The 21,441-nt window shown below is 33.8% G+C and overlaps 1 protein-coding gene across 16 annotated transcripts in view; it reads right to left on the bottom strand.

Moving 5' to 3' along the window:
• The window catches only part of NAALADL2 (N-acetylated alpha-linked acidic dipeptidase like 2), a 1,343,235-nt gene that overhangs the window by 300,808 nt on the left and 1,020,986 nt on the right, over positions 1-21,441 (bottom strand). For all 16 annotated transcript variants that reach the window (XM_042954993.1, XM_042954989.1, XM_042954981.1 and 13 more), the window contains 2 exons: positions 18,609-18,814; positions 13,789-13,908 (listed from right to left, as the gene is read on the bottom strand). In XM_042954993.1, the coding sequence (XP_042810927.1) occupies positions 13,789-13,908; positions 18,609-18,814 (326 nt within the window). The remainder of the gene's footprint in view (positions 1-13,788; positions 13,909-18,608; positions 18,815-21,441) is intronic.

A 21,441-nucleotide genomic window follows, 5' to 3' on the forward strand; every position in this document is an offset into this window, starting at 1 on the left:
GACCCCATTCAATCAGAAAATGGGACATTGGATAGTTACATCTGTCACTGTCCTAGGAATTGCTCTATGATGTGCACTATTGTTCTCCCAATCTTCCAACAACACAGTCCTCTCCCCATACAACCAATCATAAACAAATATAAATTAAATAGCAACATATATACTATTATGCTTGAATATTTGCAAATAATAAGAAAAACAAAGTTAAAACAACGTTGTGAAAAAGTGCACATAAGAAGAGGCACTCCAGGGCACCTGGGTGGCTCATTCCATTAAGCATTGGACTTCAACTCAGGTCATGATCTCATTATTAGTGAGTTCGAGCCCTGTGTCAGGCTCTGTGCTGACAGCTCAGAGCCTGGAGCCTGCTTCAGATTCTGTGTCCCCCTCTCTCTCTCTACCCCACCCCTGCTTGTGCTCTGTCTCTCTGTCTTTCAAAAATGAATAAACATAAAAAAATATTTTAAAAACAAACAAACAAACAAACACCTTTGCCCAGTATATAAATGTTCTTAAAAAAGGAGTTGGTTAACAAATGGTAATATAGCTATGAAATAAAATACATTCATTAATTGAATTTATTATTTTGAAAAAAATTCCAAACCTACGGAAAAGTTATATGACAATAAATCCCCCTATACTTGCTTTCACTTGATTCACTTATGTACCAAAGATATTATAATATATATATATTTTAAAATATAAACTATTTATAATACATTGAGTGGAAAAATTGCAGATACAGTTTTCTTTTGGTAACGATGTATCTACACGCATTACACAAAGGAAAATATTCTCTGTGGTTTTCTCTGAGCAAAATTATAGATTATTGTTTTTATTTTTGCTCATGTAATGTTAATAATTTTTCTACAAAGAGCACAATAAACTAATAAAAGGAGATAGCTTAGTTTTCAGGAAATCCTTTGTAATGTATGTAGTTCTTTATCAAGTTCCTATTTCTAGGATAAAGTGAAAATGCCAATCACCTTTGTTGATCTTCACCAAAGATCTTGAGCCTGTCACCTCATTTTGAGATCTTGCAATATCTTATTATATTCTTAACTTATAATTACCTACTGAATATTAGTGAAACTTGCTTAACATTTTGGATGATGCGCCATATACAGCTAGAAATTATGTCATTTTATTTCAAAGATGACTAAGTTTCATGTAACACATAATTTATAAATTAGTATCCTTTATTCAATTTCTGAAATTTTCAACCTAAACAATTCTGAATTACCTTACCTGGAAAAGTGTACTGTAGAAAAGGGTACTAGTTTTGATGCTGTGATTCTAAACTAGCTTTTCTTTATAATCTTCTCTAGGTTCATGTCTATTTCAGTTTTCCATCTGGGCTACTGCCACCTTTAACTCTTTCTGTATCAGCAACTGACTGTCACACATAAATGATTTGGGGCTACTCAGGGTGAAATGGTTATCACAGATGAATGTGTCTACTTTCCATGTTTATGCAGTTACAGTGATTTAAAAAAGAGTTGTAAATATCAAAACTGGACTTAAAATTGTCATGGTCTCTTATATTCATCAACTATTAATATATATAGTTTATAGATTTAGAGCCAGAATTTGTAAAGGCTCAATATGGATAAATAAGCAATAAACATGAAAGTTAACAACCCAGAAACTAAGTGCAGGCTGTCACATACATTATGCGACTAAACAAATAAACACAAATAAAGGATGAATTCACAAGTGAATTCTTACATAAATAAAGACTGGCTGGAGCAGCCACCCATAAAAATGTTCAAGCCTTCTTCATGACACCTGTACAATGTTTGAGCACCTTTAGATAATTCATCCTTTTTGAGAATTCTTCCGTAGGCTGAATTGAAATTATTTCTCTACTCCTTGGAGACATACAGAAAATTGTTATCATGGCCCTCAGGACTATTGTTATATCAGGGTTAAAATAGCTTAATTTCTTCTGCTGTTCAATTTATTTTATCACCCTGGTCTTAAAATTATAATTTTCCTACTAGAAAATATAGTTAACAGTAGTAACTGTGGAGAGATTAGTGTCAAATTATAAGATGCTTAAGGCTATAAATTTGCAGGTGAAATTCCAGATCAAAGGGAAGGAATAATCAGTGCCTTCAAGTCTTATCAGCATTGTATATTGAGGTGTGTTTCTGAAAAAGTATATGTGAATTGTAGATCTTGCCCTGTGAACAAATCCATTTTCAAAGTAAAGGGAGTAAATACTTATTTAAGTTTCTGTAAAAAATTCAATTTTTAGGTGCCTATGGGGTTTGTTTAAAGCAACATTTCCCCGACCATTTTCACATGATGCCTGTAGGAAAAAGGTTCTAGAGCAAAACAAGTCTGGGAAAGACTGCATGTTCTATTTACCTCTGGATCACTGTCACGCATAAGATACGTACTGAAGGTTCTACTTAGTATACCTTTCACAGCACACATTGGGCAGTATGAGTTTAAAGAAAGATTCATTATCACGTTTATTTGTTCAAGCATTCAGTTATTATTACTATATCAATTTCCTTCTGTTTCAGGTAACTTTTTTTTTAGCCAAACCATTTATTTCCTTTGCTATTTTTACCAAAAGCCTATTTAGATTTTTCAGTTTAGATTTTTTTCTTTGAAATCATTTAAGTTGTATATATTTAAAATGTACAAAATGATTTCATATACATATATGTTGTAAAATTATTATCCAGGTCAAGATAATTAACATATCCATCACCTCACAGAGTGAACATAGGTAATTGTATGTGTGTGTGTGCGTGTTTAGAACACTTAAAATCTACTCTAAAAAATTTTTTAAGTATATAATGTTGTATTATTCACTATAGTCGCCATGCCACACATTAGTCCAGTTTCATTATTTTGCATTTGGGTATCCAATTTTCCCAACAGCATTTATTAAAGAGAATGTCCTTTCCCCATTGTATGTTCCTTGTACTCTGTCAAAAATTAGTTGACCATATATGCGTGGGTTTATGTGTATACTCTATTCTGTTCCATTGGCCTTTGTGCTTGTTTTTATGCCAGTACCATTCTATTTTGATTAGTATAGGTTTGTAATACAGCTTTGAAATCAGGTAGTGCAATACTTCCAGACTTGTTCTTCTTTCTCAGGATGACTTTGGCTCTTTGAGGTCTTTTGAGGATCCACACAAATTTTAGGATAACTTTTTTCTATTTCTATGAAAAATGCCATCAGAATTTTTGTTAATGTTTATTTATTTATTTGAGAGAGAGAGTGATAGAGGCAGAGAGAGAGAGGAGTAGAAAGAGAGGGAGAGAGAATCCCAAGCAGGCTCTGAGCTGTTAGCACAGAGCCTGACGTGGAGCTTGATCCCACCACCCATGAGATTATGACCTGAGCTGAAATCATGAGTCAGACATTTAACTTACTGAGCCACCCAGGTGTGCCATCATTGGAATTTTGATCTAGACTGCATTGAACCTGTAGACCACTTTGTTAGCATGGCCATTTTAATAATAGCAATCCTTCTAACTTAAGAACATGAACTTTTTTCCATTTATTTGTGTCTTCTTCTTTTTCATCAATTTCTTACAGTTTTCAGTGTACATGTTTTTCACTCCTTTGATTAAATTTATCCCTAAGTATTTTATTGTGTTCATTGCTATTGTAAATGGCATTGCATTTTAAATTTCTCCATCAGGTAATTCATTGTTGGTATATAGGAAAAAATTATTTTGTTAAAAAACCAAGTGGGCCATTCAAATACAAAATATCAACACAAATACAAAATTGCTTGGTTAACATGCCCCTTTAAAATAGAAATAACAGAGGTGGCTGTGTGGCTCAGTCAGTTAAGCATCCAATTCTTAATTTTTGCTTAGGCCATGATCTCATGGTTCCTGAGTTCAAGGCCAGCATCAGGCTCCATGCTAAACAGTGAAGAGCTTGCTTCGGATTCTCTCTCTCTGTCCCTCCCCTGCTTACATGCTCTCTTTCAAAATAAATAAATAAACTTAAAAAAAAAAAAACCAGAAATAACAAACAAAAGCAAAGGAATCATAATTTATACAACTTACTTTTGGTAAGCATATGCCAATAGAAACTAAAATCATCCCAGTAGATATATTTGAAAAAAATTTTTTAAGCATGAAACCATTTCTGTTTAATTTAATTACTCATAAAAATTTTAAATAAAATGTCATATATCATAAGGGCAAAACATTACTATTGTAACGGCTATATAGATACCTAATTGATGACATCAGTTAAGTTAGGTTTCTAACCAAAAGAGATTAAAGATCAAGTGGAGATAAAGGACAACTAGTTCACCAGAATAAGTTTCATTTTTTAAAATGGTAAAGTGTAGTATACTTCATTAATGATGCTGTATAGGTGATGCTGTATGTTCCTGGTACATACATATAGGTGAAACAGTTTTATCTAACCTGCCAAAAGTGGTGATTCACTAATACTTCTCCTGAGTAAATGGTTATTCTTTTGAGTCCTATAGAGGTCTGGTGTCTAATATACTAATCAAAACGTCAGACTGGGGTGCCTGGGCAACTCTGTCAGTTAAGCATCCAACTCTTGATTTCAGCTCAGGTCAAGATCCCAGGGTTTGTGAGTTCGAGTCCTGCATCAGGCTCTGCACTGACAGCAAAGAGCCTGGGATTCTCTCTCTCTCTCGCTCCCTCTCTGTCCCTTGTGGGAATACAGAGGACAGAAGAGATAAAGTAAGACAAGAGCAGTGCATGCTGAAGGCAGCACATTCTGAACCCAGTAGCTGCTCAGCCAAGGGAAAAACAAGACATGCTGGAAACAACATATGCTAAAAATAGCTGAAGTTTTTTCCTTCCAAGATGATGTATATGCATAGGCAGTCATGTAGTTAGGGTCATGGTATGTCTCACATGATATTATCTTATTTTTCTGTTTTCATTTTCACATACTATTGTTCACTCCCCAATAAATATAAGAGAACTACCCAAGTCAGGGCTTCACTCAATCTTCTGCTTAAAAATTTTTCTTGGTGCAGTCCCTTTGGGGCTCTCATTGTTCCAAGCCATTTGGACTCAGTAACCCTTTCCTCTTGCATCACACTGAGTTGCACGACAGCCCCTTCCCTCCTCATGCTCTCTCTCTTTCTCTCCCTCAAAAATAAATAAATAAACATTAAAAAAAAATCACACATTAGGGATGCCTATGTGGCTCAGTCATGTAAGCATATGGCTCTTGATTTACTCCCAGGTCATGAGCTTAAGGTTTGTGGGTTTGAGCCTCATCTGCTTGAGGTTTTCTCTCTTTCTCTTTTTGTCCCTCCCTGGCTTGCATTCTCTCTCTTAGTCAAAATAAATAAATAAATATTTTTAAAAAGTCACAGACTAAAACTAACTCAGCTAAAGCCATTTTAAGAATGTGACATTCATTTTGATTATATGGATGAGTTCACAATTTATTAATATGTTAATATCTCTAATTGTTTGCCCTGTTCTTTGGCTATGTCATCCAAATATTTAAATCAGTTGCCTTCTGAAATTCAAGGTTTTAGCCAGTATCTGACTAAGACTTCCCTTGGTGTCTAGATTTAAATAAAAAGGGATTTACAAATTGCTAGCATATACTGAACAGAAAACCTTGTAAAACAGTAATAAACTGGAGGGATTGCTTGGTTTTAACACAAATAAAAGTATTGTAAAACTAGGAGATAGATTAACCTGCCAATAGAATCACAATTGTAAATGTGAGACTTTATTGAAGTGGTAAATTAGTGTAAGATAGGATTTTAAATCAGTTTATTAGTCTTTATGGTCACTTCAGTTGGCTACTGGTAGTAGAAGCAGCAAAAAGGAGGATAAATTAAGTAGAATTAAGTAGAATCCACTGAAAAGAGTTGTAATTTATAGTGAGCAAGAAATCACAGAGAATTTCTCTCCTTAAAGACTAAACAAAAGATAAAAACTAACAAAGATAAAAACAAATAGACAAATAAAAACTATGTCATGTATCATGAAAGACAAGCCAGTAGAGAACGTTTCACAGTCAGTTTTACTTTTATATTTTATGGGCAAGTAGAATAGAAATTAAGCTTTGTTTCAGTACTCTGTATTAAAATGATTAACAAGACAGAAAGGGAAAAAGAAAAGACAGCTATTTTAACTCGACCACTATACCTTCTGTACTCTACCACTTTGCATTTTGGTCAGTATTATGGACTCAATTGTCTCTTCCCAAAATTCAGGGGTTGAAAGCTAGCCAACAATGTGACCATACTTGGAGGTAGGGCCTTCAAGGTCATTAAAGTTAAATGAGAGCATAAGGAGGGAGCCCTAATCCAGTAGGACTGATGTCCTTATAAGAAGTAGAAGAGACCCCAGGGATGAACATACACAGGGAAGAACATGTGAAGACACAGTGAGAAGCTGGTTTTTGCAAGACAAGGAGAGAGGCCTCAGGAGAAATTTGCCCTGCCTGAATCTTACCTGGACTTCTAGCCTGCGGACTCTAAGAAAACACATTTCTGTTCTTTCAGGAACCCACACTGTGGTATTCTGTTAGGGCAGCCATAGCATACTAGGACTAGTTATTTTAACTCCACAGTGTGTAAAAATAAAATCAAGAGAACAAAATTTAAGTTTTTTTTTTAAATTTATTTTGAGAGAGAGAGATAGACTGCAAGTGGGAAGGCTCAGAGAGAGAAACAATCCCAAGTAGGCTCTGTGCTGTCAACACAGAGCCCAATGGGGGGCTCAAATTCACAAACCATAGAGATTGTGACCTAAGCTGAAATCAAGAGGCAGACGCCTAACAGACTGAGCCACCCAGGTGCTCCCGAGAGAAAAAAAAATTAATTTAATAACTGTTTTTTTGAAAATCAGACTTCTGGAAACTCAAGCATTTTACCATCTAGGACTAAAATATCTCCTAGGTCTTGCTTCGACCCCTTAGAGAACAGTGACATGATCAGGCAGAATGGAAACCAGCCCTGTGGCACTTAGTAGCAGCTGTACAAGTACCACAGCAGACACAGCTGTAGCAGTCCAGTACCCCTCCACACGAGAAAAAAATCAGAAGCATAACAAAGTTACACTTGATTTGAGCAAGGAAATGGAAATGGACATCAGTTGTGTGATTTGAAAAGAAGCATTGGGTGGTTCAGTAAAAGAGCAGTTCGTTTACATGATCAAAATATTGGGCCTTGACAAGACAGACCGCTAAATTTCCTCAAGATTCTGAGTATATTCAATCTTTTTGCCACTGTTATATGATGCATGATTCTGAATTAAACTGATTTCATTTGCGTCTTTCCTGTGAATTCCAGTATAGTCCTATCACACTCACCCCTATATTTTAGCTACTTATGCATGTCTTAGGTTTGTGGTAAAGTCATAAGCTCCAGAGTAACAGGGACATTTCATCTGCAATTTTGTTCCCTACAATACCTACAACAACGTCATATACAGTTGGGTTCTTTATAAAAATATTTATCATATTTTAGAGCTCTGAAACAGACTGTGCTATTCATAATGAAGTAATAGTGTAGTCTGGTTCTGGGCTCAATGCTCTAATGTATGCAGTTGAATTGAGATATATGTACTATATTTTCTAGTGGGCAGTTCTTGGTATTAAAAAATAAAACATGAAAATTAAAAAAAAAACACTATAAAACTGAAAAACAGCTTTGCTACTTTTTTCATGGCCTAAAAACATAACAACAACATTGTGCATCATGTGGACAGTTTTACAACATTGATGCAATAGTTTGGTGTTGATCAGGTTTACCAGTGTCTCACAGGTGTTTCAAAAGTGACATTTAAGAAGAATATAGCGAGATTGACTACTTTCATATGTACAAATGCTTGAGGCTTCCCCAAAATAACCTCTTAGAAAGTTCTTCACTATTTACTTGAGATTTATAGAGCACTGACTAATATATGGATGATCAAATTCTATTTTTCTAAAGGCAAAATCAATACCTTCTGTGAACTATGAAAAATTATTTCAAAAAATAAAGGTGAAACAGCAATATATATATATATATAGAGAGAGAGAGAGATAGAGAGAGAGACAGAGAGAGAGACAGAGAGAGACAGAGAGACAGAGGAACAGAGAAAGATATATGTTAGTATCATATCCTAATATTTAAAATTTTTATTTGGGGAGTAATCTTATTTTATCTTTAATTTCACAACTAAATTTGCATGAAGACAGTTGTGTTTCATTAACTAAGAGGACATTGACCTATATATCCTTTATTGAACATTTAAGGAGTCAATGGAAATTATTTTCAAAGAAGATTTTTCTTAAAAAATGGATCTTAAAAGATCTTTTATTCCCTTTTTATTCCCTACTCATTTAGGAGGCATCGGGACTCTATTCATCTCTATAGAATATTATATAATCCACAGTAGAATGAAAAGTATCTCTATCTACTATCTATTTATCTATCTATCTATCTATCTATCTATCTATCTGTCTATCATCTATCTCACTCAAATGCTTGTGAATGAGAGAGTAGATAATAAAGGTTTATAATGCTCTTTAAACATCAATGCCAAATTAAGTTCGCCATGCTTTATATCAGATTCTGGAAAAACAAATGCTGTTTAGAAGATTTGTATAAGATTAATAATTAAGGTATGTTGCTACAGGAAGAGAGTGAAATGTCAAGCCACAGACTGGAAGAAGAATTCACAACAAAAGACTTAGTTCATTTAAAATGTTTTACTGGAGGGGTGCCTGCATGGCTCAGTTGGTTAAGTGCCTGACTTTGAAATCTCTGTCCCCCTCTCTCTCTGGCCCTCCCCAGCTTTCTCTCTCTCTCTCTCTCTCTCAAATAAACATTAAAAAATAAATAAAATGTTTTAATGGATTTTGTCAAAAATTTGTTGTTTTATGTAATTAACTTACTTTTTTGATATGATGTGTCTATAATGTGTCTATAATGCACAGTACCACTATAAGTTTAAAAAAAGTTTCATAGCAGCACTTTTAACAATAGCCAAATTATGGAAAAAGACTAAATGTCCATCAACTGATGAATGGATAAAGAAATTGTGGTTTATATACACAATGGAATACTACGTGGCAATGAGAAGGAATGAAATATGGCCTTTTGTAGCAATGTGGATGGAACTGGAATGTTATGCTATGTAAAATAAGTCATACAGAGAAAGACAAATGCCATATGTTTTCCCTCTTATGTGGATCCTGAGAAACTTAACAGAAGACCATGGGGGAGGGGAAGGAAAAAAAAAAGTTAGAGAGGGAGGGACCCAAACCAGAAGAGACTCTTAAAAACTGAGAACAAACTGAGGGTTGATGGGGGGATGGGAGGGAGTGGAGGGTGTGTGATGGGTATTGAGGAGGGCACCTGTTAGGATGAGCACTGGGTGTTGTATGGAAACCAATTCAACAATAAATTTCATATTAAAAAAAGTTATTTCCCTGTATTTTTGTATACTAAAATGTAAATAAGTAAAATATTACTATGAAGTTAATATTTTTGCAAAGGATACAGCGAGGTAATTGTAATTTGAAAATATATAGCCACTTCTGAAATAGGGATTTAAAAATATTTATATTTAATTTTTAGTTTTTCAAATGGAGATTTTTTAATTTCAAAAGTTACAAGCTGCTTTAAGTGAACTAATTATTATTTTTTGGGAAAATATTGGTAGCACAAAGAAAGCAGAAATGCTGGCTCAAAATGGTAACAAAAGTAACAGGAAAAAACCAACCACATAAAGCCTTAGTTTTTGCCTCTTACTTACTGTTCAGTGGGTAGCTCACTGGTAGATTATTACTCCTTTCAGAAGACAAACTAATTTATTAGTTATCAGTGTTACAATTTAGAAAAACTGTTTTTTTTGAGTTTTTTTTCAAGTGATCATGAAAATTTCCAAATAAATACAAAAGAAGAGAGGGCAGTACAATGAAATCTCATGTTCCTATTATTTAGCTTTGGTAACCATCAGCTTTTCATTATTCTTTAGGTAATTTTTTTTAACGTCAACCTTTCATGAGTTCTAAGAAAAAGCTGTAGTCACTGGTAGTAGATTCAGATTCACCAAACCTACCTGAATCCTCAAAAAATTGCATCCTCTCCACTCAGTATGATTTAGTTCAAATTTAGTAGACTAACTTCAGAGAAATGGCTTCTTTTCTTAACGTCAGTCCTCAAAATCAGAGCTAGAATACCAAAGTGGAGGAAGAGCTACAAATGTACGTTGCGTTCATCCCAGACATGATTGACTTGTTTTCCTTGTCAGAGATGTTGTAAAAGTACTGACTCATGTAACAACATGGGCATACTTTAACATGATCTCACAGTTCATGGGTTCAAGCCCCACATGGGGCTTTGCACTGACAGGAGCCTGCTTTGGATTCTCTGTCTCTGTCTCTGTCTCTGTCTCTCTCTCTGTGCCTCTCCACTGCTCATGCTCTTTCTCTTTCTCAAAATTAAACATTAAAAAAAATAAAAAATCATTATGCTAAGTAAAAGAAGTCACACAGAAAGGACTATATACTGAAAGATTCCATTATTTATGCTATTCTGAAAGAAAAAAAAAAAACATTTGGGCAAAAATCAGATCAGTCTTTGCCAGGAACTAGGGAAGAAGAGAGGAGACTGAATACAAAGGGCTACGATGGGAAATTTTTGAGATGGAAATACTGTGTATCTTGATTGTCATGGTGTTTACCTGCTTGTACACACTTGTCAAAATTCATCAACCTGATACTTAAGAAGGGAGAACATTAGTTACTATATGTAAATTATTATTTCGATTCATCCAGTAAATCTAACTTAAACAAAAATAATAGCATATCAATATCTAATGGGCCAAGGACAATGAAACTGTCATCTTCCTTGATCGGGATAACACATTATTAGTGAAATTTGAACAGCTATTTGATTTAGGGTAACTACTTCACTTTTATTTTTTCTTACCAAGCTGATAGTCCATTAAAATATCCTATAATATACGGGCACCTGGGTGGTTCAGCTCGTTGAGCATCCGACTTTGGCTCAGGTCATGATCTCATGGTTTGTGAGTTCGAGCCCAGCATCAGGTTCTGTGCTGACAACTCAGAGCCTGGAGCCTGCTTTGGATTCTATCTCTCTCTCTCTCTCTCTCTCTCTCTCTGCCCCTCCCCCACTAGTTCTGTCTTTCAAAAATAAATAAATGTAAAAAAAAACTATCCTATAATTGTAGAGTCTTTAAAATAAATGTAGTACTGTATATTAAACTTTAAAGACTACATCTGATATACTTATTTCTGTCACATGGACTTAGAAAGTTTTGTTTTTTTGATTCTGCACATTGCTATACAAGAGTACCTAAAATTCTGTATAATCTTATGTCATTCACAATTTAGTCAGCATGCTTTATAAAAAAAAATATTGTTCTTTGTAGAAAAATCATTTTTAATTTGTTTCTGCTTGGTTGTTTGGTCTATACTACCTTATATGAAACATGTGTTTGCATATGGTAACAGAATCTAAGTAAAATGATGAAATACAGAGGTCCTGAAGATTAATAAAATATCTTTGTCTTTCTGTGTAAAGTTACTTATGTTCTGATGTTATAATCGGTTAATCAGTTCCTTTCTTTTGAAAGAAATGTTTTAAATCTTTCTTTTTAAAATGCCACTGGTGTTACGTTATTTTAAATTATACAAATTACTGTGAGGTTTTGTTTCCTTCAGTTCTCTTCCCCTTTATATTTTTAAGTGTGTTGACACATTTTAATGAAAAATACTGGCATTGAATTATTGTATGTAAAATATATCTTAAATTACTCTGTATATTTGCTTTGTGTTAATAAAACTCAATATAGATAGTTAAGTAATTCCCATTTTTTAAAATTGCATATGCTTTTGTTTTTTTGAATCTCTGATAATCCTACCTTTCTAAATTGTCCTATAGAACATACATATACTCTCTTTCAACTGAAAGGAATTTTTCTTTGAATAAATTAGAATTTATATACTAATTCTTGGATTAGTATAGAAATATTTTAAACTATAGAACAAAAACTGTCTTCCCCCAAACAGATAAAAAGGTACATCTTCCATGTCACTATTCATTACTGTACTTTTAGATAATTGGGTTTAAATGCTAATATTTTACAGTTCTCTGTTATAAGATGGTGCAAAAACATTTTAAATAGCATTTTATTCTCAGAAATTTCTATAGATAAATATTTCTCTAGATTTTATAGCACTTAACAGTTTTTAATTTATATTTGCTTATGAATTTCAATGATTACATATCTTCCAAGGTTCTCAAAATATAAATATTGTAACACATGAGAAGGAAAAGACAAATTTTAAACTAACCTGCCCCAGTTGCGAGATACTTGAGCTAATGCTATCCTCCTTGATATCTCACTTGTACAGAAATATCTTAACTTTCCAAGAGAGACATCTGCTGATTTTCTTTTGAGTTTTTTCAGGCAGGTAGGAGAGTCAGAATGCAAAGCAGTACAAAGTGCATGAGGAATTCACTTACAGAACTGGATATAATTTAGGGCATGCACACTGAGGTTTGGCTGATCTCAAATGTACAGATTTATCCATTTCATCTTTCATAATGTCCTCTTTATTATACTACATATGGAAATGTCAATGAAAACTATTAAACTAGAAAATACTTTATGAAAGTCATAAAATGTTAGTTTGCATTACATTTCAATCAGGCATTATGGCTAATATAAAGCACTGTTCATTATCTCTCTTTTTTTCTAGTTCAGTTTCTATGACACTCACTGGAAACCGCGAGCATTGAAAAGGTCATTTCGAATACACACCAATAACCTTTTGGGGTGGGAGGAAACCACCCTCCAGTGGTGGCATGATTACTTTCATTCTGAAGAATAACATGTATCATTTTATCTGTAGTATAAGTCATAAAAAGATTGAAAAATAAAAGCATGAACTCAACTAACAAACAGGAAAGATGTTCTGGAAAATTATTTGAAACAGACCAGAAGTAACAAAATTTAAAATAAATAAATAAATATCTCTAGTGAGACATTATCACAAACTACATGATTATTTTTCAAGTTACATTTTAGGAAAATGAATGCTGTCCTTTCCCATAGTATTTTTCAAATAATATTTTCTAAATATCTTTAATTAGTTATCACTATATTCTAGGAACTAGACATAGATCCTGCTTTTAGGCAGAGTACAATATTGTTGAAAACATAGGGCAGGTCCCAAATTTGCTCAAAACATGAATGAGGGGGGAGAAATCTAAAAGTAACCAAATTTACCACAAAATGTCAAGATCAATAGAATTGGGAACTTGAAATCTGAATTTCAATTTTTAAGAAATAAATTTATATTTTTATATATGTTCTCTATAACTATAAAATTTTATCTACAACTATCACCATAGCAAATGCAGGATGCAGAATTGCAGAACATAAGAAATTGGTTAAAGGAATATTGATAAAAAATTAGTAATAGATAGTTCCTTAAAATAGATGGTTTGGCGGCTCCTGGATGGCTCAGTTGGTTAAGTGTCCGACTCCCGATTTCAGCTCAGGTCATGATCTCACGGGTCATGAGATCAAGCCCAATGTAGGGCTTGGTGCTGACTATGTGGAGCCTGCTTAGTATTCTCTCTCTCTCTCTGTCTGTCTCTCTCGCGCGCGCTCAAAATAAATAAGTAAATAAGTAAATGAATAAATAAATAATAAAAACATAGATGGTTTTATGCATATTAAAAAAGTGAAAACATCAAGATATGCCAAATTATGGAGAATAGGCAATTTTGTATGATCGTTTTATTAAAAACTAGTTCATCTTACCTCTACCACCAGTTGCTGAAGAGATGGTGAAGCTACAGAATATAGACTTGAGTTACCCCTTATGGGACTATGGAGACTAATGTAAGCCACAACATTTCTCTGCAGAACCTTCCTGAAATCCTGAAACAAACAAACAAAAAAATCTTTATCATGATAAAAGTAACAGATTCTAATTTATCATTTATATGTTGAATAAGAAATACTTTCTACTAAAAATCACCATAGTATACAACTGTTTTTAAAAAATCTATTCTATTAGAGTGTACAAAGGTCATAAAAGGATTTTAAATAAAGAGGGTAAGGAGTTACATATCATATATGACAAAATATTTTTTTAATGTTTATTTATTTTTGAGAGAGACAGAGACAGAATGTGAGTGGGTTGGGGCAGAGAGAGAGGGAGACACAGAATCCGAAGCAGGCTCCAGTCTCTGAGCTGTCAGCAAAGAGCCCGACGCAGGGCTCGAACTCACAAGCTGTGAGATCATGACCTGAGTCAAGGTCAGACGCTCAACTGACTGAGCCACCCAGGCTCCCCATGACAAAATAATTTTAAGCACGTTCCTGAAAAAAGTCAAATTTTAAAAGAAAGTGTTCTTAAATGGTTAACATCGTATGTGATTCAACTTTAGAATACAGAATGGAAAGTTTGCTCTAGACACAGAACTTGATTTTATAGTTATTGAATTAGAGAATAATTCATGGGTAAACTATTTCAGTGATTAATCAAACTAGGCCTTTCCTTTGAGACAATGAGCTAATTTTTACATAAGTGGCTCTTTATTCTGAGCAAAATGGGGCATAATACACCTTTGTCCCTGCACATATTACCTGAAATAAAACCTGATACATTTTATGCACATGAGTAGCATAAAATGATTTCAGCAGAATGGTTTCTCTACTTCTCTGCTGAACTATTCCCCAAACTGAATACCACTAAGCCTATTAATAAGGTGCACTAAGAAGGTCTTCTATTATTTTCCTCCTTTCTTGCACAAATATTTAATGACTAATCATCATGGTGACAATTCTATGGAAATGACTTAAAAACTGAACAACTTCATGTCTTAGGAACTTACTTTTCTTTCTCCAACACTATGAGATGGAAGACTATAAGGGCATGTGCACCTAACAAATCAATAATATTATCCCTATTTCAAGTTGAACATTCAGCTATACCTCTGCAAGAGAGCTGAAAAGACATTTCATTTAAAATAAATATTTTTTTTGAGACAGAGAGAAAGAGGAGAGAGGGAGAGAGAGAGAGAATGAGGAGGAGGGGCAGAAGGAGAGAGGGAGAGAGAGAGAGAGAGAGAGAGAGACCTAAGCAGGCTCCACACTGTCAGTGCAGAGCTCAACACAGGGCTCAAATTCATAAACAGTGAGATCATGTACGACCTGAGCCAAAAGCAAGAGTTGGACACTTAACTAACTGAACTACTCAGGCACACCTAAAATTAGTAAATATTTTAAATGAATAGGAATGATGACCTTAAGCTTAAATACTCTGCTTCACACATAATACTGTTTAAAAAAAGATGTCCCTTAAAAAATTGTTCAACAAGTGCTGTGGAAAAACAGCACTTTTTTTTTTTACATATTTACATACTACCACATAGACACTATATATATATATATATATATATATGTATATATATATACACATATATATATAGTATACATATATATGTATATATATATATACATACATATATGTATGTATATATATAGTATATATAGTATATATAGTATATATATAGTATGTGTATATATATATATATATATATATATACACACACACATACATATATATATGTATATGTATATATATATATATGTTAGTCCTATTAACACTCATGAGAACCTCATGCTAGTATATTCATTGGAGGATCAAGTCTTGGAGAAATTAATTTTGCCTAAGACCATCCATGTTATGTCAGAAAGAATTTGAAGTCTGACTTTTGACTGTAACATCCACAGTAGCCTGTGAAAAATGAAGCATCTTGAATAGAAGAAATGGTACTTTTCTTTAGTAAATGGTACTATTTTATTTAACAATGGTACTATTTATTTAGTAAAAAGTATGATAATTTTCCTCAAGGATCAAGATTATTATTGATTCAATTAAAAAAATAAAAATAACTCTATCACTATAAATTACAGTTTTAAGTCTATTGACCAATATCACCTAACCTTTTTAATTACAACTATGGGTTCCAAGGTGTTCCTGTGCAAGCAAAATTAAATAGGGCAATACGACATGTCAACAGGTGCTTTCCTTACTCAGCTTCACTAGGAAATCAATTTAGAGCTTACATTGACTTTAGTCTAAAAGAAAAAGTTTCATTCTCAGGGGTAGTTTGGTAAAAGTAGACAGAATGGAAAAGCTAATAGTTTCCTAAATTCCTTCTCAGCCAGATGAGAAATGGCTTTATGAACAGTATTGTAATAATCTTCTGAGATAGAGTAATTTTATATAGTATACTCTATGAGCCAATAATCAAATCTATATGTTATTCACCATGTTCTTACTCACCATTTTCTTTACTCATATATCTTTGCCTACCTAGTCATGGAAAAAGTAAGAAAATGACTGAATGAATAGTTAGTTGCCAAACATGCATACACACATAAATATGTTAGAACAGAGGTTCCTACTCTGTTCTACTGAATGTAGAACTGAATGTAAGTTCTACTCTAACTGAATGTAAGAGATTTTTTTTGACACAAATACTTTTTCCTATGAACTCCTACATTATAGATTTTTTAGTTGTATCTACTGATAGAGAAAATACAAAATTATTAAAAGATAAAATGAATTCAGTAAAGCTTACAAATAAATTTATATTTTATTAACCATAAAAAATCTACTTAATTTGAAAATATAATTGCTTACATACATGTAAGGCCATAATATTGATTCAACTTACAAACTATGATGCTTAATGCTCAAATAAATTCAGACTTTTTGCAATAAACTTCCCCATGCATAGGGGCTCAGGATATATAAGTTTAGAATGTCTGTTATTGGACAAGCCTAATTTGAGAAAGAACATAGTTTAGGAATATACATGTTAATTTAGGATTAACACAAATTTATTATGAAAGTTACTAGATAGATATGGAGAAGGCTGTATGATACAGTGGAATAAATTTTTGGAATTTGAAAAGAATCTTGAGGATACTTTTTAAAAACACACCTTACTGTTGCAAGAGAACTAAAGTATTGTTTTCTTTATGATTAAAAAACATTAAATACTAAAATCAGCCCAATTCACATATATATTCCCCAAGTTGCATAACTTGATTATGTCTTTAAAGTAAGTAATTTGGAATAGAAGTTTGAGAGGTTGGCTTAGCTATTACATTTGCCATCTTACTAAAAATTTGTCAATTTAAAAAGGTTCTTTCATCAATGGAATTTGTTCATTTGAATTAGTTCTTTTGAATATGGAATAAACATTCACACAACTAATTTGAGTATAGAAAAGTATTCTAATTTGCAATGTGTATATCTTGATAAATTTTACACTAAAATTTTCCCACTTTTAAGACTTCTTATTTTTCAAATTAAAAAAGATGCTTGCTATTTTCTTTTGTATATTTTTGATATTTTCTTTATAGTCAATAGACATTTTATCTTTGTTGTGAGTACTTAAATAAAAAAATGAAATAATAGAATTTGCCCTTAGATATTTAGGATTCTTTTTTTCCCAAAGCTGAGGCAGCAAACAAACTAGAATATCAAATTGTTTTATTTTCTTAGATAAAATTGTATAGATTTTTTCCCCTACATTTTCCCACTAAACTTCTTTTTTAAAAAAAATCACAAAGTAAATAGAATATCTGAGAGTTTTACAATATTTTCATTATTTTTAATATGGCATCAATCCAATTATTGGTTGTTATATCCCATTAAAAATACAGTGCATTTGTGAAACAGAGACATATCAAAAGGTTTGAAACTTAAATATTCCAGTGGTATTCTAACAATGATCCACTGTATGCTAGATTTCATTTGAATAAAGGCTTCCTAAGGTAGTTTAGATAGATAGATAGGTTAATAGGTAGATGCAGAAGAGACAGAAAGATAGAGGTATAAGAATAGGAAGATTGAGGGGTACCTAGGTGGCTCAGTCAGTTAAATGTCCAACTTTAGCTCAGGTCATGATCCCATGGTTCGTGAATTCGAGCCCCACCTGGGGCTCCATGCTGACAGCTCAGAGCCTGGAGCCTGCTTCAAATTCTGTGTCTCCCTCTCTCACTGTCCCTTCCCAAATTGCTCTCTCTCTCTCTCTCTCTCAAAAATAAATAAACATTAAAAAAAAATAGGAGAATTGAGTAGAGGGAGGGAGGAAGAAAGGGAAGAAGAAAGGAAACCAATATTTTGAGGCCAATCTACAAACTGTAGAGCTAAGATATAATGTTAGAGTAGTAGACATTTAACATAACAGATTGTTTCCTAATTCCAGATAATTGCTAGAAAGTTAAAAAGAAAAAAAGTAATTGCATGCATCACTTGATCTTTTCTTGTCCAGTAATTGTCAACCTGTCTAAGGAGAAATACAATAACCAGGCAAATACAATTGTGGGTATATCATAGTCTATAGGTCTGGTAGCAGCAAGAGTAAGGTAGTTGCAGGTCATACATAATTCACTGTGATCTAATTCCCCCTCATTCTTACAGGTGATCTCAACAAATTAGCAGATGGTTGAGAGGCACATTCTTATCCTTGGTTTTGACAACTTTATTTTGTCAGTCAAAAAGAGACAGTGAGTGCACGAGAGCCAGAAGAACATATTAATTAATGTACATTTACCTCTCCCCATTCATATGAGCCAATATTGCCAAAAGCTGTTCCTCCCCATGAACAGAAAACAATTGTGCGGTCTGGTCTCCACCCTCTCTTAACTCTTAACATCAAGGCCCGGATAAAAGCTGTGATTATGGCAGTGCTGCTGGCCCATTCTTGTCCATAATAACTGTATGCAGTGTGATGACGGCTGCCAACTACGATATACCGATCTGGAAACAGAAGAAAACAAGGGCCATTAACACAAAATATAAACCCTAACAATAAATTTAATGACATTTACATAATCCTATTGCACAACCGAGCAACAATTATGTAAAATTGTTCTAATAATTAAGACTACTTTAACATTTTTCACCCACTGTCTTGATTCACACATCTGTGTATATCAAAGCAGAGGCAGCTGCTGAACTCAATTATGATTCCAAAGCTTAGATCCATATTACTGTCCTTTACAACACGCATTTTAATTAATGAAGTATACAAATATGCCACAATGAAACCTTTATCTAACATTTTTCCAGAATCATAGTGGGAAGTGCCCTGTAAACAATGTGTGTATGCTCAGTAAATATTAATGAACTATTAATACATATGAGGGAATGCTTATCAGTAGCTATAAATATTAAATAATGTGGTAGTCATGTATGGATTTTGAAAAAATCCAAATGAAGTATTTAGGAAATTAATTATAGCTTCCAACTTATAGTTTTATCTCGTCTCTCTGAAGAAAAAAAAATCAACATCAAAAGTCATCCAACTACTGTAAAAGTTTCCTTCCCTCCCCTTCCCTTCCCTCCCCTTCCCTTCCCTTCCCTTTCTTCTTTTTTAGAGAGAGACTCAGCACAAAAGGGGGGAAAGGACAGAGGGAGAAAGGGACAGAATCTTAAGCAGGCTGCATGCTCAGTGTGGAGTCAGATGAGGGCTTAAATCCCATGAAACTGGGATCATGACCTGAGTTGAAATCAAGAGTCAGACACTCAGCCAACTGAGCCACTCAGGCACACCTGTAAAAGTTATCTTTTCACATATTTCATATAATCATACAAAATCCATTAGATACAACATGAAAAAGATCTGCATGACACATAGATGGGGCCTGCTCAATATACGTTACAGACTATTGCCAATAATAAGGTAGAATAAAAGCATATCTCCAGAGTTTCCTCTGATTTTGTTACCATTGAATGCTATTGGTATAGAACTATATTTATTTCACTAAATAGTCCTATACTTTCATGTAAAAGGTTTCTTCACCGAGTGTTATTTTATTCAGAGATGTCCCATAGCTCAATGGTGCAGACTTTGAAGCCAGCCTCCTTGCGTTTGGATCCAGTCTATTCAATTTGCTAGTTATATGACCTTGGGAAGCTTATCTAAGCTCTTTATGCCTTAATTTATTCAGTATAAAATCAAAATACAAATGGTACATACATTATTCAGTTCCTTTGAGTTTTATTTTTTAATTTTTTTTAAAATATAATTTATTATCAAATTGGCTTCCATATAACACCCAGTGCTCATCCCAACAAGTGCCTTCTTCAATGCCCTTCACCCACTTTCCATTCTCCCCCACCCATCAACCCTCAGTTTGTTCTCTGTATTTAAAAATCTGGTATGGTTTGCCTCCCTCCCTCTCTGTTTGTAACGTTTTTTCCCCCTTCCCCTCCTCCATGGTTTTCTGTTAAGTTTCTCAAGATCTACATCTTGGAACATATGAGTGAAAACATATGGTATCAGTCTTTCTCTGACTGACTTATTTCACTCAGCATAATACCCTCCAGTTCCATCCACATTGCTACAAAAGGCCAGATTTCATTCTTTCTCATTGCCATGTAGAATTCCATTGTGTATATAAATCATATTTTTTTTATCCATTCATCAGTTGATGGACATTTAGGCTCTTTCCATAATTTGGCTATTGTTGAAAGTGCTGCTGTAAACATTGGGGTACATGTGCCCGTATGCATCAGCACTCCTGTATCCCTTGGGTAAATTCCTAGCAGTGCTATTGCTGGGTCATAGGGTAGTTCTATTTTTAATTTTTTGAGGAAACTCCACACTGTTTTCCAGAGTGACTGCACCAATTTGCATTCCCACCAACAGTGAAAGAGGTTCCCATTTCTCCACATCCTCTCCAGCATCTATAGTCTCCTGATTTGTTCATATTAGCCACTCTGACCAGCGTGAGGTAGTATCTCAGTGTGGCTTTGATTTGTATTTCCCTGATGAGAAGTCACATTGAGCATCCGTTTCATGTGTCCCTTGGCCATCTGAATGTCTTCTTTGGAAAATTGTCTATTGATGTCTTCTGCCCATTTCTTCACTGGATTATTTGTTTTTTGGGTGTGGAATTTAGTGAGTTCTTTATAGATTTTGGATACTGGCCCTTTATCTAATATGTCATTTGCAAATATCTTTTCCCATTCTGTTGGTTGCCTTTTAGTTATGTTGATTGTTTACTTTGCAGGGCAGGAGCTTTTTATCTTGATGAGGTCCTAATAGTTCATCTTTGCTTTTAATTCCCTTGCCTTTGGAGATGTGTTGAGTAAGAAATTGCTGTGGGTGAGGTCAAAGAGGTTGTTGCCTGCTTTCTCCTTTAGGGTATGGTTTCCTGTTTCACATTCAGGTCCTTCATCCATTTTGAGTTTATTTTTTGTGAATGGTGTAAGAAAGTGTTCTAATTTCATTCTTCTGCATGTTGCTGTACAGTTCTCCCAGCACCATTTGTTAAAGAGACTGTGTTTTTTCCATTGGAAAAACTTTTTCCTGCTTTGTCAAAGATTAGTTGGCCATACTTTTGTGGGTCCAATTCTGGAGTCTCTATTCTATTCCATTG

The sequence above is a fragment of the Panthera leo genome, chromosome C2 (assembly GCF_018350215.1).
Source record: "Panthera leo isolate Ple1 chromosome C2, P.leo_Ple1_pat1.1, whole genome shotgun sequence".
NCBI classification, from domain to species: Eukaryota; Metazoa; Chordata; class Mammalia; order Carnivora; family Felidae; genus Panthera; species Panthera leo.